The sequence below is a fragment of the Xiphophorus hellerii genome, chromosome 9, assembly GCF_003331165.1.
Source record: "Xiphophorus hellerii strain 12219 chromosome 9, Xiphophorus_hellerii-4.1, whole genome shotgun sequence".
Taxonomy (NCBI): domain Eukaryota; kingdom Metazoa; phylum Chordata; class Actinopteri; order Cyprinodontiformes; family Poeciliidae; genus Xiphophorus; species Xiphophorus hellerii.
Genome location: NC_045680.1, coordinates 16359752 through 16380599, shown reverse-complemented (window position 1 = coordinate 16380599; position 20848 = coordinate 16359752). Strand labels below are relative to the sequence as shown.

Genomic DNA, 20848 nt, shown 5'->3' with positions numbered 1-20848 from the left:
CTTCTTCCAGAAATATGAGCTTTTATGATGTCTTCTCTTCTTTTGAATAGGAAAGCAGTATATATTTAGCCTAAATTAAAGTTTAGTTCGAAAACTGGCTCGTGGTGGGATTTGAGTAAGCAGAAAATCTTGAGAGCTTTAGCGTCTCTCTATCTCTGCGTTACAGGACTTAGGGGCAAATACTCCATAAAATTGTAAACAAGAATGACAAGCATACTGTACGCGCACCTTTCGCAATGATGTAAAAAACCAAAGTATAATTTCTACCTTGTCCAAAAAAGCAAAGCAGACATAAACAGACCGACGACGAACCAAAGGTTGAGTGAAGTTCAAAAGTGATATGCTGTGTGTGTGAACCAGGTCCCTATATCCTTGTGTGGATCTAGTTCTGTCTACAATGTGGGGTTGTGAGAACCACTGCTCCTTATTGAACATTTCAATAAAATTTATTGGGCCCTAAGAGGGGAAATACTATTTTTGGGTTAGGAGTTAGGTTTAGGCCAAAGGTGTGAATTGACTATTGCTTAGATGTGAGTTTATGGGGGTGGGCGTGTGTGTGTGAATGTAAATGAATTCTTTGTAAAACATCTTTGAGGTTGCTGAAAGGCTCTATACAAGTCTGATGTCATTTAATTTCCTATTGTCAAAACAATGACTGCAAATATCATTCTTCTGAGATAAATTTAACATCCAGTATAAATGTGAAAGTACAAAAAGGATCCGTTTGCATAGTAATGACATCTGATTATTGGATTTAATTTGAATAAAAAAATACAATTTTTCTCACTATCTGTGTTAGTGTGGGGTTTTTTTCTTGGAAAGAGAGAACAAAACATACTGAGAAATGCTCGCTGTTGTTGCATCAGTCAACATACATCGATTACATCTGGTTTATCAGTAACTTTATGACTAAGCAGCAAACAAAAAATAAGTGGTTATTTACCAAAAGGCACACTGGTTTTATATGTTACATGTTATCCATTACAAAAATGAGTTGCTCTTACTTTCATTCATTGTCCTGCAGAACTTGGAGGCTGAAGCAAACGTCGTATCAGATGTTTTCAGCTAGAAGTTGCCAGAAATGAGGAGATCTTGATCTTTTTTCATTCTGAGGTAAATATTTAAAATCCTGATATCATTCTGAATTATTTCCCGCTATTAGAGTGCTGTGAAAAGTATGTGTTTCCTTACACATTTCCTTTGCTTATTAAATAATTTTAGGTCTCATATGCCAAAAGATAAATTTTAATATCAGACAATGTTAACCTGAGAAAATAAATGACACCGTATTCAAATTATGACTCCATTTGTTGAGAGAAAATGACAACAACCTGTCTGTACATGAATCAGTAAATGCCTCCCAAAATCTAATAATTGGTTGTGCAGCCCTTCAAAGCAACAGCTGTATTTTCATGACAGCCACCCACAATCTGTATTTTTTTGCAACTCTTTTTTCCACAATTCTTAGCAGAATTGGTTTAACTCAACCACAGGAAAGGCATTCCGAGCATAAACAATCTGTTTAATGTCAATTTAACCCTCCTGTTATGTTCGTTTCTAGGGTACAGCAAAAATGTTCGTGGGTCAATTTGACCCAGGGAGTGTTTAATCATGCAATAGTGTCAGAAACCAAAAAATTCCTCCAAAACATTTTTGTATCTGATTATTAACTCCAATACTAACCATTTCAATCAATATTTGTGCAATGATGTTTTATTATTTCTCAGAAATTAAGGATCAATGACGACAACCTGCTCATTTACTCATTTGGACATAAAAAATGGAATTTAGATTTTTAATGTCCACTGAAAAAAACCTAGACACAAAAAAACAATAATTTCCTTGAAGTTGACCTTTGGTAAATTATTTTATATTATACTTTTTCTTTTTTACCAAAGGGTGATCTTTATAATTGAACTTGAGACACACATACTGTTCTGGGTCAAATTGACCCGCTGATTAAAATCAAGATAAATGAGTCATGCAGAGAGTATTTATGTTTTTCTCCACTTCTGCTGAGTGTCCACTCAGTGTGGGTGGAGTTTGTCCACAGGAACAGAAAAGATTCCCGTCAAAGGTTGTGTGAACACCTGCTTTCTCACAGTTTCCTAGTGAAGTAAAGATAATAGTGAGAAAGTGGGCTTGTGTGTGTGTGGTTGCGTGTGTGTGTGTGTGAGTGTGTGTGTGGTGAAATATGGTTCATAACTGCAAGGAAACATATAGAATTGGACATTATAAAATCTTTTTTTGCACTTTAACCTGACTGCCGGGTCAAATTGACCCGAACAGTATCGATGTAAAAAGTAGACCTAGGGTTTGGTACAAATGTGTAAAATGAATAAATTTTCAACTTATGTCTAGAGTGCACCTATTAAGACAAATAGAAAACGTTTCATGCAAAAAAAATGCTTCTATTTATTTTTTTTTAATTTGTAAATTTTAAAACGGGTCAATTTGACCCGGAACATAACAGGAGGGTTAAATCAAGACTGTGACTGGGTCAGTTCAAAACTTTCAGTTGTTTTAAGTGTATTAGAGAAACTTGCTGGTGTGCTACGTGTCATTGTCCTGCTAAATAACCTGAGTGTTCTTGAGGTCACAAATTGATGACTGGAAATTGTCCCTAAGGATTTTCAGCTCTACAAATTGATGATTATATTAATTATGACAAATAGTCCGAAGAAGTGAAGTACTCCAAGACCATAACAGTACCACCACCATGTTTTATTATAAGTATGGACATTATTTTCCTGAAATGCTTTTTCATTTTTATATATTGGGATTAATTATGGACCTGTTACTGTTGTGACCTAATCATGGTCACAACACTCCTTAGGATAAGCAATCATAAGGAGTAATAGAAATGTATACATGGAAAAATACTTTTTCATGGCTCTGTACACCAAACATATTTTTGCTTGGTATTGTTCTGAATGTTTACATGTTTCCTTCAGAGAAAATTTTTATTAAGATGTGGTAAATTTCAAGAAGTAGAAATGATGCAATAATATTTTAAATACTATTTTGTTAGTTTTTTTTCTTTCAATTTAGGAAATCTAATTGAAGTTAAGAATAAATTAGATGTGATTCTAGTATTAAACTAAGATAAAATATTACATGCAAACATCTTGTTTTAAAGGTGGTGTATTAAGTGACTTTTTTGAGCTTTACTTCAAGTTATAATGTTATTCCCTCATCAAAACATACCTGTAGCATTGCTTTATTCTTTCAAGTATGTTAGAGAAATCCTTTAATCTTCCTGGCAACCATTTGGGGTGCATTAATGCTTGCTCTCACCAAGCACCACATCCCTCCCTGTGTTTCCCCCACAGAGTTCCTCCAGACTAGTAATTAGCCATTAGGAAACACCTGGTGGAACTGCATATCTGCAGAACTCATCATATGACCTACATCTTGGTGCAATGCTCTCAAGAACGTTGTTAAAGGCTTAATGGAGAAACATTGTTGTGATAAGGTGCTGAAGGCGAAGTGGCAAAAAGAGCAGGAACCTCTTAAAAAGACAGAGGTCTAAATTGCAATGCATTAAATGCAGCATATCAACTGACAGTTAATGTAACACTTATCAACTTGGTAAAATGTGCTCTGACATTAGATGTTAATATTACACATATCACCAGCTGCACAATTTTGGCAACCACTCAAACTCTGCTATATTTGGAACAGAACCTTAATACAGAAGTAACTTCCCCCAGCTTCATCCTCAGTGAGACAGTAGAGAGTCCACCAGGGTTAGAAGCTTAAATTTCCCTCAAACAACCAAACTATATCCACTTAAAATATTTGATTCCATTTCAAGGAAGCTAGAAGATCCCAGCAATCCCAACATATGAGTACACACCCTAGGGGATCCCCAGATGTTTTTAGGCCATCCCTTGACTATTCATAATGTTATGGGTAATTGAGTAAACCCCCACTCAATATGAGAGAGTAGAAAAGTGAGTAGAAATGGCAGGGAATTAGTGAAACACACAGGGGAAGGTGCAAGTAAAGAGCTAAAAGGGTCATGCTGAGATGCCTGATTGCTCCCCTGAGAGGTGGATGAGAGGGTGGAGGGAAAGACAATCCAAGCAAATGGAAAAGATTGGATGTTGTCAGATGGGTCGTCCTTTAAGGTGGTGACTCCATTGTTCCTTTTGTTAGGTGCTTCTATATAGCTTGGGTGAAATGAGATCATGCTGACTCATACAAAATTCACTTCAACTAATTGGTTTAGTCTTGTTCCCATGTCTCTACTATAAGTTCATGGGTTAATTTTTACTTTATTAAAGTACCATCATATTTTCTGTTGCGTATTTGTTGGGCCTCTGTTTTAGTATTCAGCCTACGTCTTATTGATTTAAAAAAAAAAAAAAGAAAAACATCTTATTGATTGCAGGTTAACACACTGAGCAACAGTATTGATTACCACCTTCTTTTACGCCAGTATCAGACCAGTAAGACTTTTATTATTGTCATCTAATTAGCAGCAACATAAACCCATTAATAATTAGAAATGCATTACTATCTCTGGGTGCATTCTAGAATTTTGCTTTTGAATAACCCAAAATGGAGTAATTTGCTGAATTGTAGCTTCATGCAAAGCCGCAGGTGACCTGCAGAATGTGTGTTTGTGTCTCAGAGGAGGGCGGTTAAAGCATGTGTGTTTCAGCAAATACTGTCTGAGAGCAGCTGGGCAGGGCAGGACTCACAGGCCAATGACATCATCCATGAAGAAGGAGAGACAGTCGAAAGCGCACAAGCAATCGCTCCTCAGGCAGTAAGAGGAAGCGGGCCCGCTCAGAGCAGGAGGCGTTGAGCAGCAGCAGCATGAGAGCGGGACAATGTCTGAGAGGCGGAGGTGCACACAGCGCTGAGCTGACTTTGACAAGGATATAGGACTCGGTCTGGGAATTTTTCTTCTTTTGTTTTCCTCTCCTCTTTCATTACTCCATTCCTCCCCCTCCCCACTCCCCTCTCTCCTCCATCCTCTGAAAGTTATCCCCTCTCTGAGCTCCTGCTTCAGGCGGCTCCTCCGGGCATGCTCCTTAAGCCAAAGTATGACCGCTTTCGCAACGAGTCTGTAACCTCCTCTGACGACCTGATGCAGAGCTTAGCCATGAGCAGCAAAGTCGTGGCCACACCGGGGGTCTCCTCCTCCGCACAGAATCTCCCCCTGCCTCCTTTGCCTCCTCTGGATCCCAGCTCCAGGTCCTCCTCCTCGGTTGGGGCTGCAGCCCTGGCAGACTCCCCCTGCCTGGATGGGGAGCAGGAGGCCACCACAACCTTCTGCATGCTCATCCCCAAGATGCCCCAGTGGAAGTTCTCCAACTCCTTGCTCAGCAGAAGCCCATCCAGCTCCAGCTCTAGCAAGGACTCAACCAAGACAGCTTCTTCTCAGGCCTCATCTTCATCACCATCAAACAGGACCAGTGGGGCGAGCCCAGCCAGCGGCCCCGTGGCCAGCCTTGCGGCTGTACTTAACTCCTGTGACCCTGTCTGTGTCACCCCCTGTTCCCTGCAGGCTATCCGAGGGCAGCGGGCCGTAGCACAAGCTGCAGCCTCTGGAGGTCCAGCAGGACATGGATTTGGGGTCGCAGCAGAGGTCATGGTGAGCCCTGGTGTCTCCAGCAGCTCCAGGTCAGGAATGAACCGCAGGACAAGGGTGGAGGGCATGTGGCTGGGGGGAGATGAGCTCCACACCAAGGGCAGCTTCATCCACAAGCCCTCTCAGGGTTGGCTGCACCCAGACAAGAAAATTCTGGGACAAGGAGCTTCTTACATTGTTAGGGTAAGTACATTTAAAAGGAGGATAATTAGTTAACTGTTAACCCTAGTGACACACTAATCTGTTTTTACTTGACAGATATAGACTGAGTTCCCATTTATGCACCAAAACTTATGTCCCTATCTATTGTCCTTTGATCTATGTATAGATCAGAAATGTTTGGAGTTTTCAGTTGTGTAGCATTTAATATATATCTTTAAAAAAATCAGAATTTTTTTGTATTTCTCTTGCTTATTAAGAGAAAATTTTATCATTCTGATGCAAAATAAGTGATGCATCTATAATTAAAGACTCCCATAGGAAGAAGAGAATATCAAGGCTCCAATTTTTTTATTTATTCACTTTCATCCAAATGTGAATGTGAAAAAACAAACCAAAGCATCTCAACAGCAGGCACTTTGTTATGCAGCTCATGTGGCAGTGCCGAGGGAATACATAATTTCATCCAGATAGACGGCTTGGTGCTGCTGGTTAAGAGTCTGTATCATGCTGCATTTATGGTTTCAGGATAGAGAAAAAATAAACCATGAAATTATGTCTCCTGACTGTGGAGACTATTGTTGCTCAACCACACTTTTAAATAAATATGGCTTGTGTCACACTGTATTTAAAACAAAAACTGTGTTTATGGAGCATGTAATCTGCCTGATTGTGAGCTCTGAGTGTGGGAGTGGTTCTCTTTGTGTGGATTTGAGCCTGTTTACATTTATCTTTGAAGCGAATAGACTGATTTTATGCATCAATTGTATCTGTTGCTTCTTATAATCATGACTATGATTATGATATACTGTTGTTTGTTTAGGGGAACCTAGGAGATTAAATAACTTTATTGGTATTTATAAATAATAAATAAAATCAGGGTAGATAAAGTAATTATTAGATGGTAAATCTCATAAATCCAAGCTATCTGAATCCTTATGCGTCTTGTTTATCATTCGTCTCCCCATGGCGTCCTCCTTGATGACACTTCACCTCTGCTCCCTCCACCTCCTCCTCAAACTTAATGACACGGCTCTTGATTACTGCAGTCTGGGGGCCCGAGTGCAATTTCTAATGACATTATACGAGCACCATTCATTCCTATATTCAATTACGTTTAATCACAGTTATTTGCATCATGTGACGAGGATGAGGCAGTTGGATCAGTAGCAGAAGAGGTCGGAATGTTTCGTAAAAGTGATTTCTCGTCACAAAGCTCTGCTTTCCGTGCTTCATAGTGCGGGCTCATCTTATCTCTGATCGATGTCTCCTGTTAATGATCCGTATGTGTTTCTAAGAGTCCGGCATTGTAGGCGTGGCAACAGTCGTCACAGACGACCTGTAAGAGGCAGTTTGGAAAATAACAGGATTGCTCTGCTCCTGTTTGAGCAATTCAGTGGCAAATCCATGCAGGGAGGAGCAATTCGCTGCATGTATTAGTGTCAGAGGGACAGTGAATTGGTGCTGCACTGTAATCATTCCAGTGAGCACCTCTCTCTCTCTCTCTCTCTCTCTCTCTCTCTCTCTCTCTCACTCTCTCTCTGTTTCAGTTTGCACATATAGTCAGTCATTCACAGACTTCCAGTCCTCTTCATGGCAGACATATGGATTTCTTAGTCATGTGTTTATATCTTCCTGGTGTCCACCAAGACATGTCATGTGTTGTGTCTCCCTTACGTCTGCTATCTCTGTTAGCCAGAGCACTGCCGCAGCCATTAAAACAAGCACTGCAGCTGCCACAGCGGGTGTTATTATTACACATATTAAGCTCTTTGTACTCTGTTTCATTGCAGTTTTTTAACAGTCATCTTATGCATATTGATCTTCTTTAATGTGACTTGTTAAGTTTACAAAAAAACATTTTACTCCCACGCAGAAAAGGCATGGCATTCACTGACTGAGCTCTAAAAAGAGAATCTGTTTGGTGTTTTTTGTCCGTTTAGCCAACATTATGCAACACCTACTGTGATTCTTGCCTCCAGATACAAAATTGTGACTCCCTGATATGACAAACAACCCAGATGCCAGAATTTATCTCAAAGAAAGAGGCATCTACAACAGAGTTTGAGAAGAGGATACCAGTTTTATTAAATTTGTAAGGAATGTTTCTTGAGAACCCGGTATCTCTAGTCATGGGATGTATAAGTCAGAGCTTTAGCCCAGAAGGACAACATCCAGATGATGAGAAAAGGTGGAGGTTGTGAGTGTGGGGGACGTTGCATCAGCAGATGAAATGGAAATAAAAAAAAAGAGACAAATTTCTTGATGGAAGACTTCCCTCAAGCCTAAATCTGATTAGAGAGCTTATTAAGCTCATTTAGACTCAGAGGTCCTCTATCTGTCTCCTAATCTCTGCTGCGTGGTTGCTTCTTGCAAAGAACTATCCTCCAAATACGCTGCCTTGTAAAATTTTCCTACCCCTTGAAGTTTTCCGCATCTTGTCGTGTCACATCCACAAACTTTAGTGTATGTAGTTGGGATTTTATATGTTAAAACACAGTGAAATGAAAAGGACGATTTTCAAACTGTTGCTCTGATTGTATGTTTATGGCCTTTTCTCAGTCCCAAACCTTTCGTTGCCTCTAGTTTTTACTGACCACCATGTTTCACCATGTTTACTTGCAAGTTTTTCTCCTCTCCTTGCATTTGGTCAAAAGTTCAATCATGATATCATAAGACCAGAGAATCTTCTTGCAAATGCTTGTTGTGTCTCGTTTATGCCTTGTTACAAACTATAATATGCACTACTAACAGCTTCAGTAATAATGTTGAAGAGTTGTGGAGCATTGTCCTGTTGACAGATTCTCCCTTCTGGTTTCTGGATCTCTGCAGCTCCTCCAGATTAACTATGGGCCTCTTGGCTGCTTCTCTGATCAAGTCTTTCCTGGCACAGCCTACAAACCTTAGGTGGACAGCCTTTTGGTTTGTAGTTGTGTCTTTCTATTTATGTATGGGGTACTGTGATTTGTGAGATCTATGAAGCTTAAGTTATTGTTTAATACCCAAAGCTTCCTACTTGTTTACTGACCTGTCTGCTGTCTTCCCTGATCTTCATGATGCTGTTTCTCCATTAATGTTCTCTAACAGAACAGTTGAATTTGTGCTGAGATCAAATTGAACTCTTATTTGACAATTTAATTGAAGTACAGGGGAATGAATGCAAATGCATGCCACATTTTTCTGACTTTTATTCATTAAATAAATGTGAAAACCATGTTTTTCTTTCCTCTCTATGCAATAAATATACAGATAACAATAATTCTATTGTATTGAAGTTTGCGTCTATAACTTCAGAAAATGTGAAAATTTTATCAAGGCAATGTATGAAACTAAAAATGTCATGGAGCCTTCTGTAACGTTTATCCCATTTGCTTGACAAACTGAAAAGCAACACTTTTGAGAGCACTTCTCATAAGAAGTGTTAACAGTGTTAAAAACTGCTCAACACTAAACTAACCAGACAGAAGACAAAATATGAGAGTTTTCAGGATCTAAACCTTGTGACACTTCAGTACACTGATTCTATTATTCATATGTAGCAGGAACAATCAACCAGATATTGAGAAGTGTTCCTGGAGATGATTTTGCCCTATTAATTGTAGCAGACAGAAATATCCCTGATTTTATTCTATGACAGGTTTTTTTTCTCACATCGATGCAGACAAGACGACATTCTCACGTGAACTGCCTGCAGGATCAAACACCCTCACACATGATCGTCCCCCCCAGAGGGCTCAGAAGCTGCAGATTGTACGCAATCTGGAGCTGAGTGATGCTAATCTAGTCAAGGTGCCATTAGCACCCTGATTTGACAGCCATTAGTGCAACACTGTGCTAGACGGTTGCTTTCATGTTTAGTCTGTGGATGTAACATAAAATATAAATGGGAATTATCACGTTTAACAATGGGAGATATAATAGTCTAAAAGCATGGTGCATCAGAAAAAAAAAAAAACATTTGTATTTTAAGTGCAGAACAGGGTCAGAATCAGAACAAAAATATGTTTCTATGCATATTACAGAGCCCCATCTGATTTGATGTTTTCCTCTGTAGTATATGGGTTGCATTGAAGTGCTGAAGTCAATGCGCTCCCTGGACTTCAACACACGGACTCAGGTGACAAGGTAAGTCAGCAACCGACTTTACTGCCCATGGTGAGTCAGGAGAATTTGATCCAATAAGCATAGTGTTTATTTACATGTGCATGGCTGTAATATTAAAGTGCTTGTATATTTAGATGAATGTTTAGATCAAAATGATTAATTAAATCACTTAATTTGATTAGTAATTGGTGGATCAGCAGATTTTTTTTCCCATAATGCGTCAAAGATGGTTCCAATTCCTGCAGTTCAGACTTGAAACTCTTGGCATGCGAGTTTTTTTTTGTTTGTCCTTTTTGTTTCCCTGCGCTGCATGTGATGTTGTTGTCATCCTCAACCCCAAAGAAGCAGCGCACTCCTCTTCCCTCCTCCTCTCTGTCTCTCCTCCCCTCCGCCTCTCACCCTCCTATCTCTCCTCTACAATCGATCATCAGTAATCTGAGCCTACCATGCTTCCAAAGCTTAAGTGCAGGGGGAGAGGAGGAGAAGGAGGATGCAGCAGAGATGGAGTGATAGAGGAGGGGATCTATAATTGATGATGTTTGCTAATGACAGTGGAAAGCTGCAGTGGTCTCTGTGAACGCACCCTGTTGGGTAATGTGTTTGGCTGCAAGTTCTGGAGAGGGAGGAGGTTACGGGTGTGCAAAACAAAACAGCAAAAGAAAAACAAAGGCATGAATCCTGCTAAGGCAATTCTGGCTGCTTATGTTTTGGACATATTTTCTTTTTCTTTTTGCTCCTCCTAAATTTGATTTGGTTGTTCAGATAAATTCAGGTAATTATTTTTTACCTCTTTGTCAATATTAGTGACAAATAGCATCATGAAGACAGAGGAAGAAACCAGACAGATACATTAGGGTTAGGTTATAGAACGGTTATATTTAGGTGTTAGATTTGCCCAGGTAAACTCTTAACTTAAATCCAACTGAAAATTTGTGGCAAGACTTTAAAATTGATCGTTATAGACCTCGTCCGTTCAATCTGACTGAGCTTGAAAAATACTAAGAAATCTAGGGAAAAAGGTCTATATATACAAATTTGGTATTGATCAGTTTTCAAAACAACTACTGGTATAATTGGAAGGTGGTTCAGTCAATTCATGACAGACTTCAGATTCGTCTACGTTTTCTTCCATGAGATCATGTAAAAATTAATACGTTTGCAGTTAATAATGTGACAAAATCTCAAAAAGTTCAATTGGCATTAATATTTTTGCAAGACCCAGTGGGTTGACCTATTTCTCTTTTCTCCCAATTGGAGGACTACAACTACCACTTCATGAAAATTAAAAAAAAAAAATAGAAAAACGTTCAGCTCCTAATGGGGAACACAAGTTGGTAATGAGTCTCAGCATTTAGATACCAGGACTAACAGGGAAAGACCAGCACTGCAGACAATAACAACAACTTCTCTCTCTTCTCCTCCTGTCCCTCCACCTCCCTCTGCTTTCATCAGCATGAGTCATTTGAACATGGTGGTGTTTTTCAAAAATCCCTGAGAAGACCTTTACCCGAGACAAGGCCCAGGACGCTTGCTTTTTAAATATTTATGAGCTACTTGATAGGGCTAGCCGGGCCTGTTGATTTCTGTCCCTACCATCCAATGGCGGACAGATAGCGAGCTACAGCCTCAAGTCTACATTATTCTTCACCCCCACCATCAGAGACACACGGAGAAATCAGGCTTTCAGTAGCCATTAGGTCAACCATTCCCACAGGTTGCAGCTGTTTCACTGCAGAGTTAGAGCAATCCTGGAGAGAGAGGTGCTTTGTGCAAAACACATGTAAACACAACAAGCATTTTATTTTTTTCTTTCTGTAATTTAGCAGAGAATCTCAGCTTTCACATAACATTTTGTAGATCAGTTTGTGAACAACAGGCCAGATAGAAAACAGTTGTTCACTTGTAACAGATTTGGGACACAGCACATCTGACAAAAATTTGCCCTAATTTTCCCAATTTCTTGTAATTCAATAAAGGACGTTAGTTTACATCAGAAGACTTATTTATGACAAGTGACCAATGTATTTTTCATTAGTGTGACCAGCATCCTCTCCACATTTTCTTTATCAGGGAAGCCATCAACAGGCTTTGTGAGGCAGTGCCTGGTGGAAAGGGGGCTTGGAGGAAAAAGGTCAGTAGTAATATTTTACTGTGAATCTTTACTTCAGTGTCATATGCTTATAATAAGTATTATTTTACCAAAACATGAATGGTTTTAATTAACTCAATTAACATCTGTATGTGGTTGCATTCATTTTCCTTTCATTTAGACCCCAAATAAAGCTCTACAGTCAGTCATGGGAAAGAGTAACCTGCGATTTGCAGGCATGAACATCGCTGTCAACATTTCTGTAGATGGCCTTGGACTTCTCGTCCCAACTACACGACAGGTGAAATTATCTACTCCTACAACCTGAAAGACTAAATTAGACAGCTCTCCTAATTTAGTGTGGGTGGCTTTCAAGATCTGTGGTAGTGTGAAGATCTTTAAAATCCAACTGCACAGAGCTCTCTCTCATCTGGACAGCAAAAACACTCATCCAGAAACTTTTATATAATACAACCATTCTCTAGAGACAAATAGATTAACTTTACTTGTTCTGTTTGAACAAGTAAGTCAAACAAACTCTTATTACAATGAGGACTGGAGTGTCTCAAGGCCGTGTAAATCATCACTTTTCAAACTGTTAACACCCAAGTCTGCATCAATACAGGATCTTGTTCATGGAAGTAACGAGTACGTGTAAAGGAAAGAAGACAAACACCTAGAGGGCTGATGCAAATTTATCCATTTGTAACACGGACAAAAAGACCTTAGGAGTCTACAATTTTCTACCGCCTGACCATGCACCCCTAGCAACCACAAGAATGCAGTGGAAAGACTGTATTGCATTAAATCTTTCTGAATCCAAGAATACCACTGGAATCCTGCACTTTCTGGAGAAATTGAAACAAATATCCCTCCTGCCCAGCATTCTCACAACATTCTACAAAGCTGTTGTTGAGAGTGTGTTGACTTACTACATCTCAGCTTGGTACTACAGCTGCAATGTAGACTATGCAGATAATGTATAGTGAAGGGAAATGAGGAGGACATTGAAGGTTTTCCTAACATTTGTCCCAGATCTGTATGAGGGCAGCTGCAGAAACAGAGCTCTGACTCCTTACTTGGGCTATATATATATATGAAGAACATTATCATAATGTTCTTCATTACGATAATGAAGCCAAACATTACGATAATGTTCTTCTTTTTTATTACAATTATTTCATATCTTTATCTATTTGTATACAATAGAATAAAAATCAATCAATTTAATTAACTGACTGACTGATTTTTGGTCTTGCTGAATCATTGATTTCCAATCAAGTTCTTAATTTTTTAAAAGCATATTTGACTGTACATGTTTTTAGATTGTTTTAAATGGTCTCATGCCATTCATGTTCACAGATGTGTATCTTGCAGGTGATTGCACACCATCCCATGCAGTCCATCTCATTTGCCTCTGGAGGAGACACAGTGAGTGGCATTTTTAACCCCCAGACTCTCCATGCCTGCTGTTTGGAATTGACATTTTCATCTTAACATATCCATTTCAATTATATTTTACTGGTTTCTAATTTTGTGGCCCAAAAATCAATTAGTTTACTTAAGAACCTCTTATTTATGTTTGGTCTAATTGAACTTTCCATTTTCTTTGCTGCAGGACACACCAGATTATGTTGCATATGTAGCCAAAGATCCAGTAAATCAAAGAGGTAAGGTTTATTTTTTTGTATACAAAGTGTTTATACTCCTTTAAATTTGTATTTTTCATTATATATATCATCCACATTGCATTTTACATATACTGATGATGTGTGTGGGCACTTGTTTTTCTGTATGGGTCCATAACCGTTTGGATTTTTTACAGCATGTCACATCCTGGAGTGTTCGGATGGCTTAGCCCAGAGTGTCATCAGTACCATTGGCCAGGCTTTTGAGCTGCAGTTCAAACAGTATCTACACAGCCCTCCTAAAACCATGTCATCTGTTGAGAGGTAACACAGTCCTGAAACAACTGCATAGATGAAGTCATAAGTAAACATCAAAAACAAAAACACAGAAAAGTGTTAAATATTGGGCTTTTCAGGCCTTTGTACTACCTCATACATAGAGCATTTTGGCTACATTAGAAAACTTGATCTACTGTTGATCTTTTAATACTTTTGTTCTTGTGTTACTTTCGTGTTTGTTTGAAACTTTGAATGCTTAGATATTTTCACACTTTTACCAAGCATCAATTATTGAATGACACTTTTGCAAACAAAGCAGAAACTCAAGCTTAGCTTTATCTTCTGTTCCGGTTTCAAATAAACATCCACCTTCCTGTGACCAGCAGCAAGTCTTCATAGTTTTGTAGATCACATTTGGACGTGCACAACTGTGAACTGAGATTTCCTTTTCTAATTAATTATGGCAAGAAGTTGAACTGGAAAGCATTTAGAAAATCTTAGGTTATTTCCTGTGACATTTAGCCATGAATTCAGAGAATGTGCATTTGACTTTAGGCCTGTCAGGACAGAGGAGCCGGTGTGGGGCGAGGACGAAGATGCATCAGAGCATGATTACTACAACAGCATCCCTGGGAAGGAGCCTCCTGTTGGGGGAGTCGTGGACTCTAGGCTGAGGCCCACTGGGGCCCTGCTGGGTCACATCCACACCCAGCCACAGAGCAAAACTGCAACTCAGGTGAGCATCATGAATGTGGAAACGGTATCCTGTCAGATCAGGCTGTGGATTCTAAATGTGCATTTGGGACTCTTTGCTAAGAACAGTGTAGGTGAAATTCTGTCTTTATACACCTGTAAAGTTGACATGATAACTTATATGTAATATTGATATTTTTCAGCTAAGTATTGACATACTCTTATAGTTTTTATTCAGCTTTAACACTGAAGCTGCCAGCAGTGAAATGGCTATCTTGCAATCCAATATTGTCACAGATGTTATATAAAGTACAGCTGACTTTCATAATCATATAATTAAAGTTTATTACCAAAATGCCATGTTTGACTTAGCATCCCTCAAATTGGTTATGACGTGTTTGTCTGCTGCTTCCCCACATTAAAACAGAATTATACCACACAAGCTCCCAATATATGCGCTATAATTCATCTTGATGTGCCTGCACCATAACTATTATAGACATGATTGCATAAAAAGAAACTGCATGCCTCTCGCTATGCTGCCTGTTCACTGTATACAGACGTACTGTAGGAAATATTTAAATTGTGTGTTTCAGAACTGCATTGAGGGGAGAAGAGATAACTGTGTGTTTAAAATGTGCTGTTGTGTTGACAGATGGGCTCACAGGTCAGGAGAGAGCAGGGATCTTATCCACTCGGTCAACTCTGTTATGAGCTTCATTGGGACACTGAGACGACCTGTGGCTCAGGTGCGACACCTTGTGGCCGAAAGTAGCTATTGCTGGTTAAAAACGACGTACTTGCCCCCTGATAAAATTCTTCTGTTTTGCTTTTTTCCCTTCACACTTACATGCTTCAGATCATTAAGCAAATTTTTTAAACAAATAAAAGCTTGAGTAAGTGCTAAAAGAAATTTTCAATAATAATTGTATCAAGAGAAAAATGCCATCCAATCAAAATTGTCCCGATGTGAAAATGTACTGTATTTGTCCCCTTACACCTACTGACTTAGTATCAACAACCTTCATAAAGTGTTTTTAATAACTAGCTATACTACGTGACTTTTTGTTGCTGTGGAGGTTCACTGTTGTTTTCAGAAACTTCTTATTTCTGTCATTATCAGTAAGTGTTTGTATTTTTAGGTTCTCACTTTATTCTTTGAGTTTGGCAATTACTGTTCATTGTTCCATGGTGAACTTATTTATTTGTATTAAATTTCTTAGTTTTTTCTTACACTCTCTTTGTATATCTTTACACTTACATTCTTGTATTAGTATTTAGTTTTTGATTAGTTTGATCCTTTTGCATGTAATTCAGCAATGAAACATGCAAAGAGGTTAATCCTTTTACACTGCGCTTTATATCATTTATGATAACAGTTTTCTATAGTTAAGTTTTTGGATATTTGATGATATAATCCTTTTCTACCCTCCTTGATTTCTAGGCCAGTTATTAAAAAAGAGATATGTGTGATTCTTGTATGAAAAAACAACGTAGGTGCACTTAGGAACAACTTAATCAACTCTGTTAGAGTAAAATTTTAAAACTGTAGTCACAATAGCAGGAGGTTATAAAAACATTCTTAAAGTGATATTTTAATTTAATTTTGTCTCATTTCTTGCAATAGATGGTTACTTGTGTGCTGATGGTCAGCCTCCAGGCAGCAAGGACTATGAAGAGCACCAGTATGTAAATACACAAAGTTTGGAAAACCTTGAATCTTTTACGCATGGAGCAGATGGACATAAAGGGGCTAGAGCACATGATAGTCCCAAAAAGGACCTCTTTGATATGAGTGAGTCTTGAGATTTACCCTAGACATACCCAAGGGAGTGGAAAAATGGAAGCAGAACAGCTAAACTGAATAACTAAACTTCTTGTGCCTCTGCAGGGCCCTTCGAGGATGCCCTAAAGCTCCATGAGGCATGTGGAGGAGCTGTTGGGTCCAGTGTATTAGTGGGTTCTGGTTCTCAGGTTGGAGGTGGGGGTGTTCGAAACGTAGAGGATCAGTGGCCTAGCCCGCCGAGACGCAGAGCCCCTGTGGCCCCAAACGAGGAGCAACTACGCAGGGAAACGTGGTACCACAGTCGCATGAGCCGGAGAGACGCAGAGAAACTCCTGGTTCGAGATGGGGACTTCCTGGTCCGTGAGAGCACCACCAACCCTGGTCAGTACGTGCTAACAGGCATGCACTGTGGCCTGCCCAAACACCTGCTGCTAGTGGACCCGGAAGGAGTAGTGAGTCTGTTTCGATTTACACCTGACTTAAATAAAACAATTTGTTTGTTTTTTGATACCAAAATTTTGTTTGCATAATGTAAAACTTGTTTATCCCCATACAGGTCCGAACTAAAGACATGTTGTTTGAGAGTATAAGCCATCTTATAACGTACCACTTGAAGAACGAGCTGCCAATTGTTGCAGCGGAAAGTGAGCTTCATCTTAAACAAGCTGTCCGGAGGAAACAGTGAACCACCCGGGTTGTTGTGAGATGGTAAGCTACAGCATGTGTTGATTTTAAAAGTAGAGATCATTATTTGAATGGTTTTACATGCAAATATTAAAAGTTGATTGCAGCTGACACTCTCAGTGTTTTACCAATCAGAGCAATTGTTGCTTTTGATGTGGTAAAAAAAAAAAGAGCATAGAATCAGATAGATTAAAAATTTTATCATTTCAGTGTGTTGAAAAAGAAGTTATTACCACAAACTTTGATAGAAGTTTTATATGATGGAGCCACACAAAGTGTGGTATAATGTTTAAGTTTAAGAAAATAATGCATGATTTATTTTTACTTTACACTGTATTATTTGCCTGTTATTTGCTGCTGGAGCTCAGCCTCAGTCAATTTCAATGGAGCGTATCTGTGATCCAGAAATTTCCGTTTTTGCCATAGATTCTAAGCGATACTTCGGTGTGGACATTGACTGTGCCATTCTAATAAATATGCTTTGGTCTAAATATTTTCATTGTAGTTCTAGTTTATTTTTAGGTTCCTTATTCTGCTGGGCTTGGAAAATTAACCTCTGCTTCAGTCTCAAATCTTTTGCATTTAAAAAAGAAAGAAGCAACTGACAATCAAGTATCATTTCCCCTCATCAAATTTTGTTGGTATGAAAACTTTTAAGACTTTTAAGTCACTACAGGACTATGGAGGTGTCATCTTAGTGATATATATTAGTTGCAGTTTACATATATATTATATTAAATGGAAATATATATGATTCACACAATATGTTATTCCTCAGTAACCATAATATGTTTCTCTCCATCATTTTTCACAGCTGAATTTGTCTGGACTCTGGGAAACATTTGGCCTCAGAACTGAATAGATGATTTTTTTCATCCTGAAAGAACACTTCTACTTTTTTGCCTTGAAGATACTTCCCATGAAAGTGCAGAATCAAGTCAAGCTCCTTCTTTCCTCTGGCTGTCAGCCTGAACCAAATGTTTCAATGTACGTCATTAATGCCTCGACTTGCGGACATTAAGCGAACCAGAATCCAGAATGCCACATCATTAAGGATAAAAAACTAACAAGTGTTTCCAGTAATCCACGACCACCGGCCATTCTTTCTGCCAACAAAGAACTTGACCAGAGGAAAAACTGAAACCGATTATCTGTCACAGATATAAATTCAAGACATGTCAGCCTTCAGATTGAGAAGCAAATTTCTTCAAATATGCAGAAAATGACTGTAGGTTTGTGTGTCTGAGACGCAACAGAAGGCCGTCTCTCTCTTTGGGATGCAACGACTTGCTGTTTCTACATCGGTCTCCAATATCTGAGAAGGCACAAAGAAGAAACACTAATTTGGTGTTCGATGTACGAGCTGCACACGCTTATGTACTTTATATTTTGCCACAGTATCAGCAAAACATGAAGCTTTTCTACATTTTCATCAATTAACAAATGTGGTCTTGTTTGCTGTTTGTAAGGAATTGATCGCAGTATAATGAACTTACACAAGCCTGTGACTGAGCAGACTTACTCTGCGATGAATCCTCTATCCTGAGTCAAAGCTAATGTCTTCATTTCTAACTAACTGTGCAGGTACATCTCAATGAATTGGAATATCAGAAATAATTTAAGTCTGTAATATAATTAAGAGTGAAATTCATATATTCTATACATCATCACACACAGTGACATCTCCTAAGCATTTATTTATGTTAATCTTATTGATTATGACTTATGGCTACTTAAGTCCCAAAAATATGCTTCCAAGAAAAAAAATCTAAATATTACAATTTTTTTTTTTTAAATAATTAATTACAACAAAGAAATGTTATATTACGACCATGTTGTGCCCGCTACAATGATAGGATAGGTGAGAACGTGACCAGCAGAAGAATAAGTCACAAAAGGTCACTGCTAAAGAAGCTGTCTGTTCATAAAGTGCTGTTTCCAAGCACATTATTGGAGAGTTCAGTGAAGGTGACACACAGGTGAATCACAGGACGTTGAATATGACTCGTATTCAAGTTGCTCCTGCAATAGAGACATACGAAGCGTCATACTAAAGAGAAAAGGCACTGGACTGTCGCTCAGTGGTCCAAAGTCATCATTTTAGATGAAAGTAAATTTTTATTTTCATTTGAAAATGTAGGTTCCAGAGTCTGGAGGAAGAGTGAAGAGACACAGCCGTCAGCTGGTGTTGGTCCACTGTGTTTTTTCAAGTTCAAAATCAACGCAGCCGTCTGTCTATCAGAGAATTTTAGCGCAACTCAGTCTTCCCTCTACTTACAAGCTGTAAAGAGATGCTGATTTCATTTTTCAGGAGAATTTGGCAACTGCCTACACTGCCAAAAGCACCAATACCTGCTTTAATGACCGTGGTAACACTTTGCTTATTTGGGCAGACAACTGTCCTTACCTGAACCTCAGAGAGAGGTTTAAGTCAGGAGTTTTACTTTTTGAATTGAATAACTAAGTTTTAATTCCATTATTTGTTGAGAGGTACCTGCATGTATTTTTCCCAGTGCCTTAATAACTACACTGGCAGGCATTTGTCTCAGTGTACATAATGTGCAGTTCTGCACTCATTGCAAAAAGACTACATTTTCTTGTCATGCCAATGAAAAGATAAACAAAGTTCAGGATAATTAAGCTGTTATATTTGTAAACAGTGATGTAAGCTGCTCCCGTTTTCTGCTAGATAATCACAGTCTTTCAGCTGTTTTTATTATTAATCTCTTTTGTGAGATCCTCAGAAAAGATGTCCTTTCCTTTCACCGATTGCTTTTCTCTGCAGTGATTGGACTTAAAATAGTGATAAGGATGTGCAATCCCTCCGTTTGTCCCGGCTCAGGAAAATTCGGTACTTTAATGATCATGTCTGTGTCAACGTCTTTGTATTTAAGCTAAACAGGTTTGTGTTGTTTCGTCAGGGCACACCAGGAAGTGGCTCATTACATCTGTGTCACTGTAGTACTTTTGGATTTTATTAAATTTTTTTCTTCTGTGTATCAAGGACAGGTAAATTAGATAAATCTTTTGATGAGATCAGAATGTGAATATTTTTGAATGCTTTTTCCCCCCCTTTGCGTTCTCAGGAATTTCTCAAAAAAAAATGTCCCCTTCTTCACTATTATGTTTAGTCAATAAAATAAATTATGAAAGGGTACAGATAAAATAATGTGTTGTTAATTGTGACTCCTTAACTTTCTTCATTGACAGACCCTTGTCCCCACCTGCTAGTATCAATAAAAATATTATTATCTAGAGGGGAATGGTCAAATATTGCTCTTTATTGTGTCTTGACCTATGGACCCCAAATGCTGTTTTACAAAATATTATTACTGGGAAGAATAACTGGTTCCACACCACTGACTGTGAAAGCCAATTACTTTAATGCACTCAAATTAGGCTGTGTTTTTCTCACTTTTAGTGAGAAATTATGCTACCGAGTTAAAAGATTAAAAATAAAAATAGATGGTTTTCATTTCATTTTGAAGCTTTTAGACAAAAGACCAACATAAAGTGCTATATATTTGTTAAACGGAAGGAAAGAGATAGTTTTCAAAACTGGAGCTAAATAGTGAGTAAACCATTTATGTACACGAATGTTTTCAACCCCTTTGAGTTAGTACATAGGAGAACACATTTTGCTGATTCTACAGCTGGACGTCCTTTGAGATATCTTTGTACCATCTTAACAAAAGCAAATAAGGCTTTTTTTTGCCAAATTGGTTAATTATCTATGGACAGCAATTTGAAAGTTATACCACTGCTCTTCAATTAGATTAAGGTATGAACTTTGACAGGGCCAGTCGAACACCATGGCCACT

The 20848-nt window shown here is 38.6% G+C and overlaps 1 protein-coding gene across 2 annotated transcripts; it reads left to right on the top strand.

The window, feature by feature from the left end:
- Positions 1 to 945: 945 nt before the first annotated feature.
- Positions 946 to 20746, top strand: shc2 (SHC (Src homology 2 domain containing) transforming protein 2). 2 transcript variants are annotated; one of them, XM_032572982.1, is made up of 14 exons: positions 946 to 1113; positions 5522 to 5788; positions 9819 to 9889; positions 11939 to 11999; positions 12139 to 12258; positions 13335 to 13388; positions 13576 to 13627; positions 13783 to 13909; positions 14420 to 14600; positions 15213 to 15306; positions 16185 to 16352; positions 16449 to 16795; positions 16900 to 17051; positions 17842 to 20746. In XM_032572982.1, the coding sequence occupies exons 2-13, from the start codon at positions 5606 to 5608 to the stop codon at positions 17026 to 17028; spliced, it is 1587 nt and encodes a 528-aa protein (XP_032428873.1). In that variant the 5' UTR covers positions 946 to 1113; positions 5522 to 5605; the 3' UTR covers positions 17029 to 17051; positions 17842 to 20746. The 2 variants fall into 2 exon arrangements, with proteins under 2 accessions (XP_032428873.1, XP_032428872.1); XM_032572981.1 differs by lacking the exon at positions 946 to 1113 and having other exon boundaries at positions 3145 to 5788.
- The last annotated feature ends 102 nt before the right edge of the window (positions 20747 to 20848 follow it).

Coding starts and splice junctions, on each gene's coding strand:
- shc2 (XM_032572981.1), top strand. CDS start 5,039: ATGCTCCTTAAGCCAAAGTATGACCGCTTTCGCAACGAGTCTGTAACC. Junction 9,890..11,938: donor ACACGGACTCAGGTGACAAG/GTAAGTCAGCAA, acceptor TTTCTTTATCAG/GGAAGCCATCAACAGGCTTT. Junction 15,307..16,184: donor TGAGACGACCTGTGGCTCAG/GTGCGACACCTT, acceptor TTCTTGCAATAG/ATGGTTACTTGTGTGCTGAT.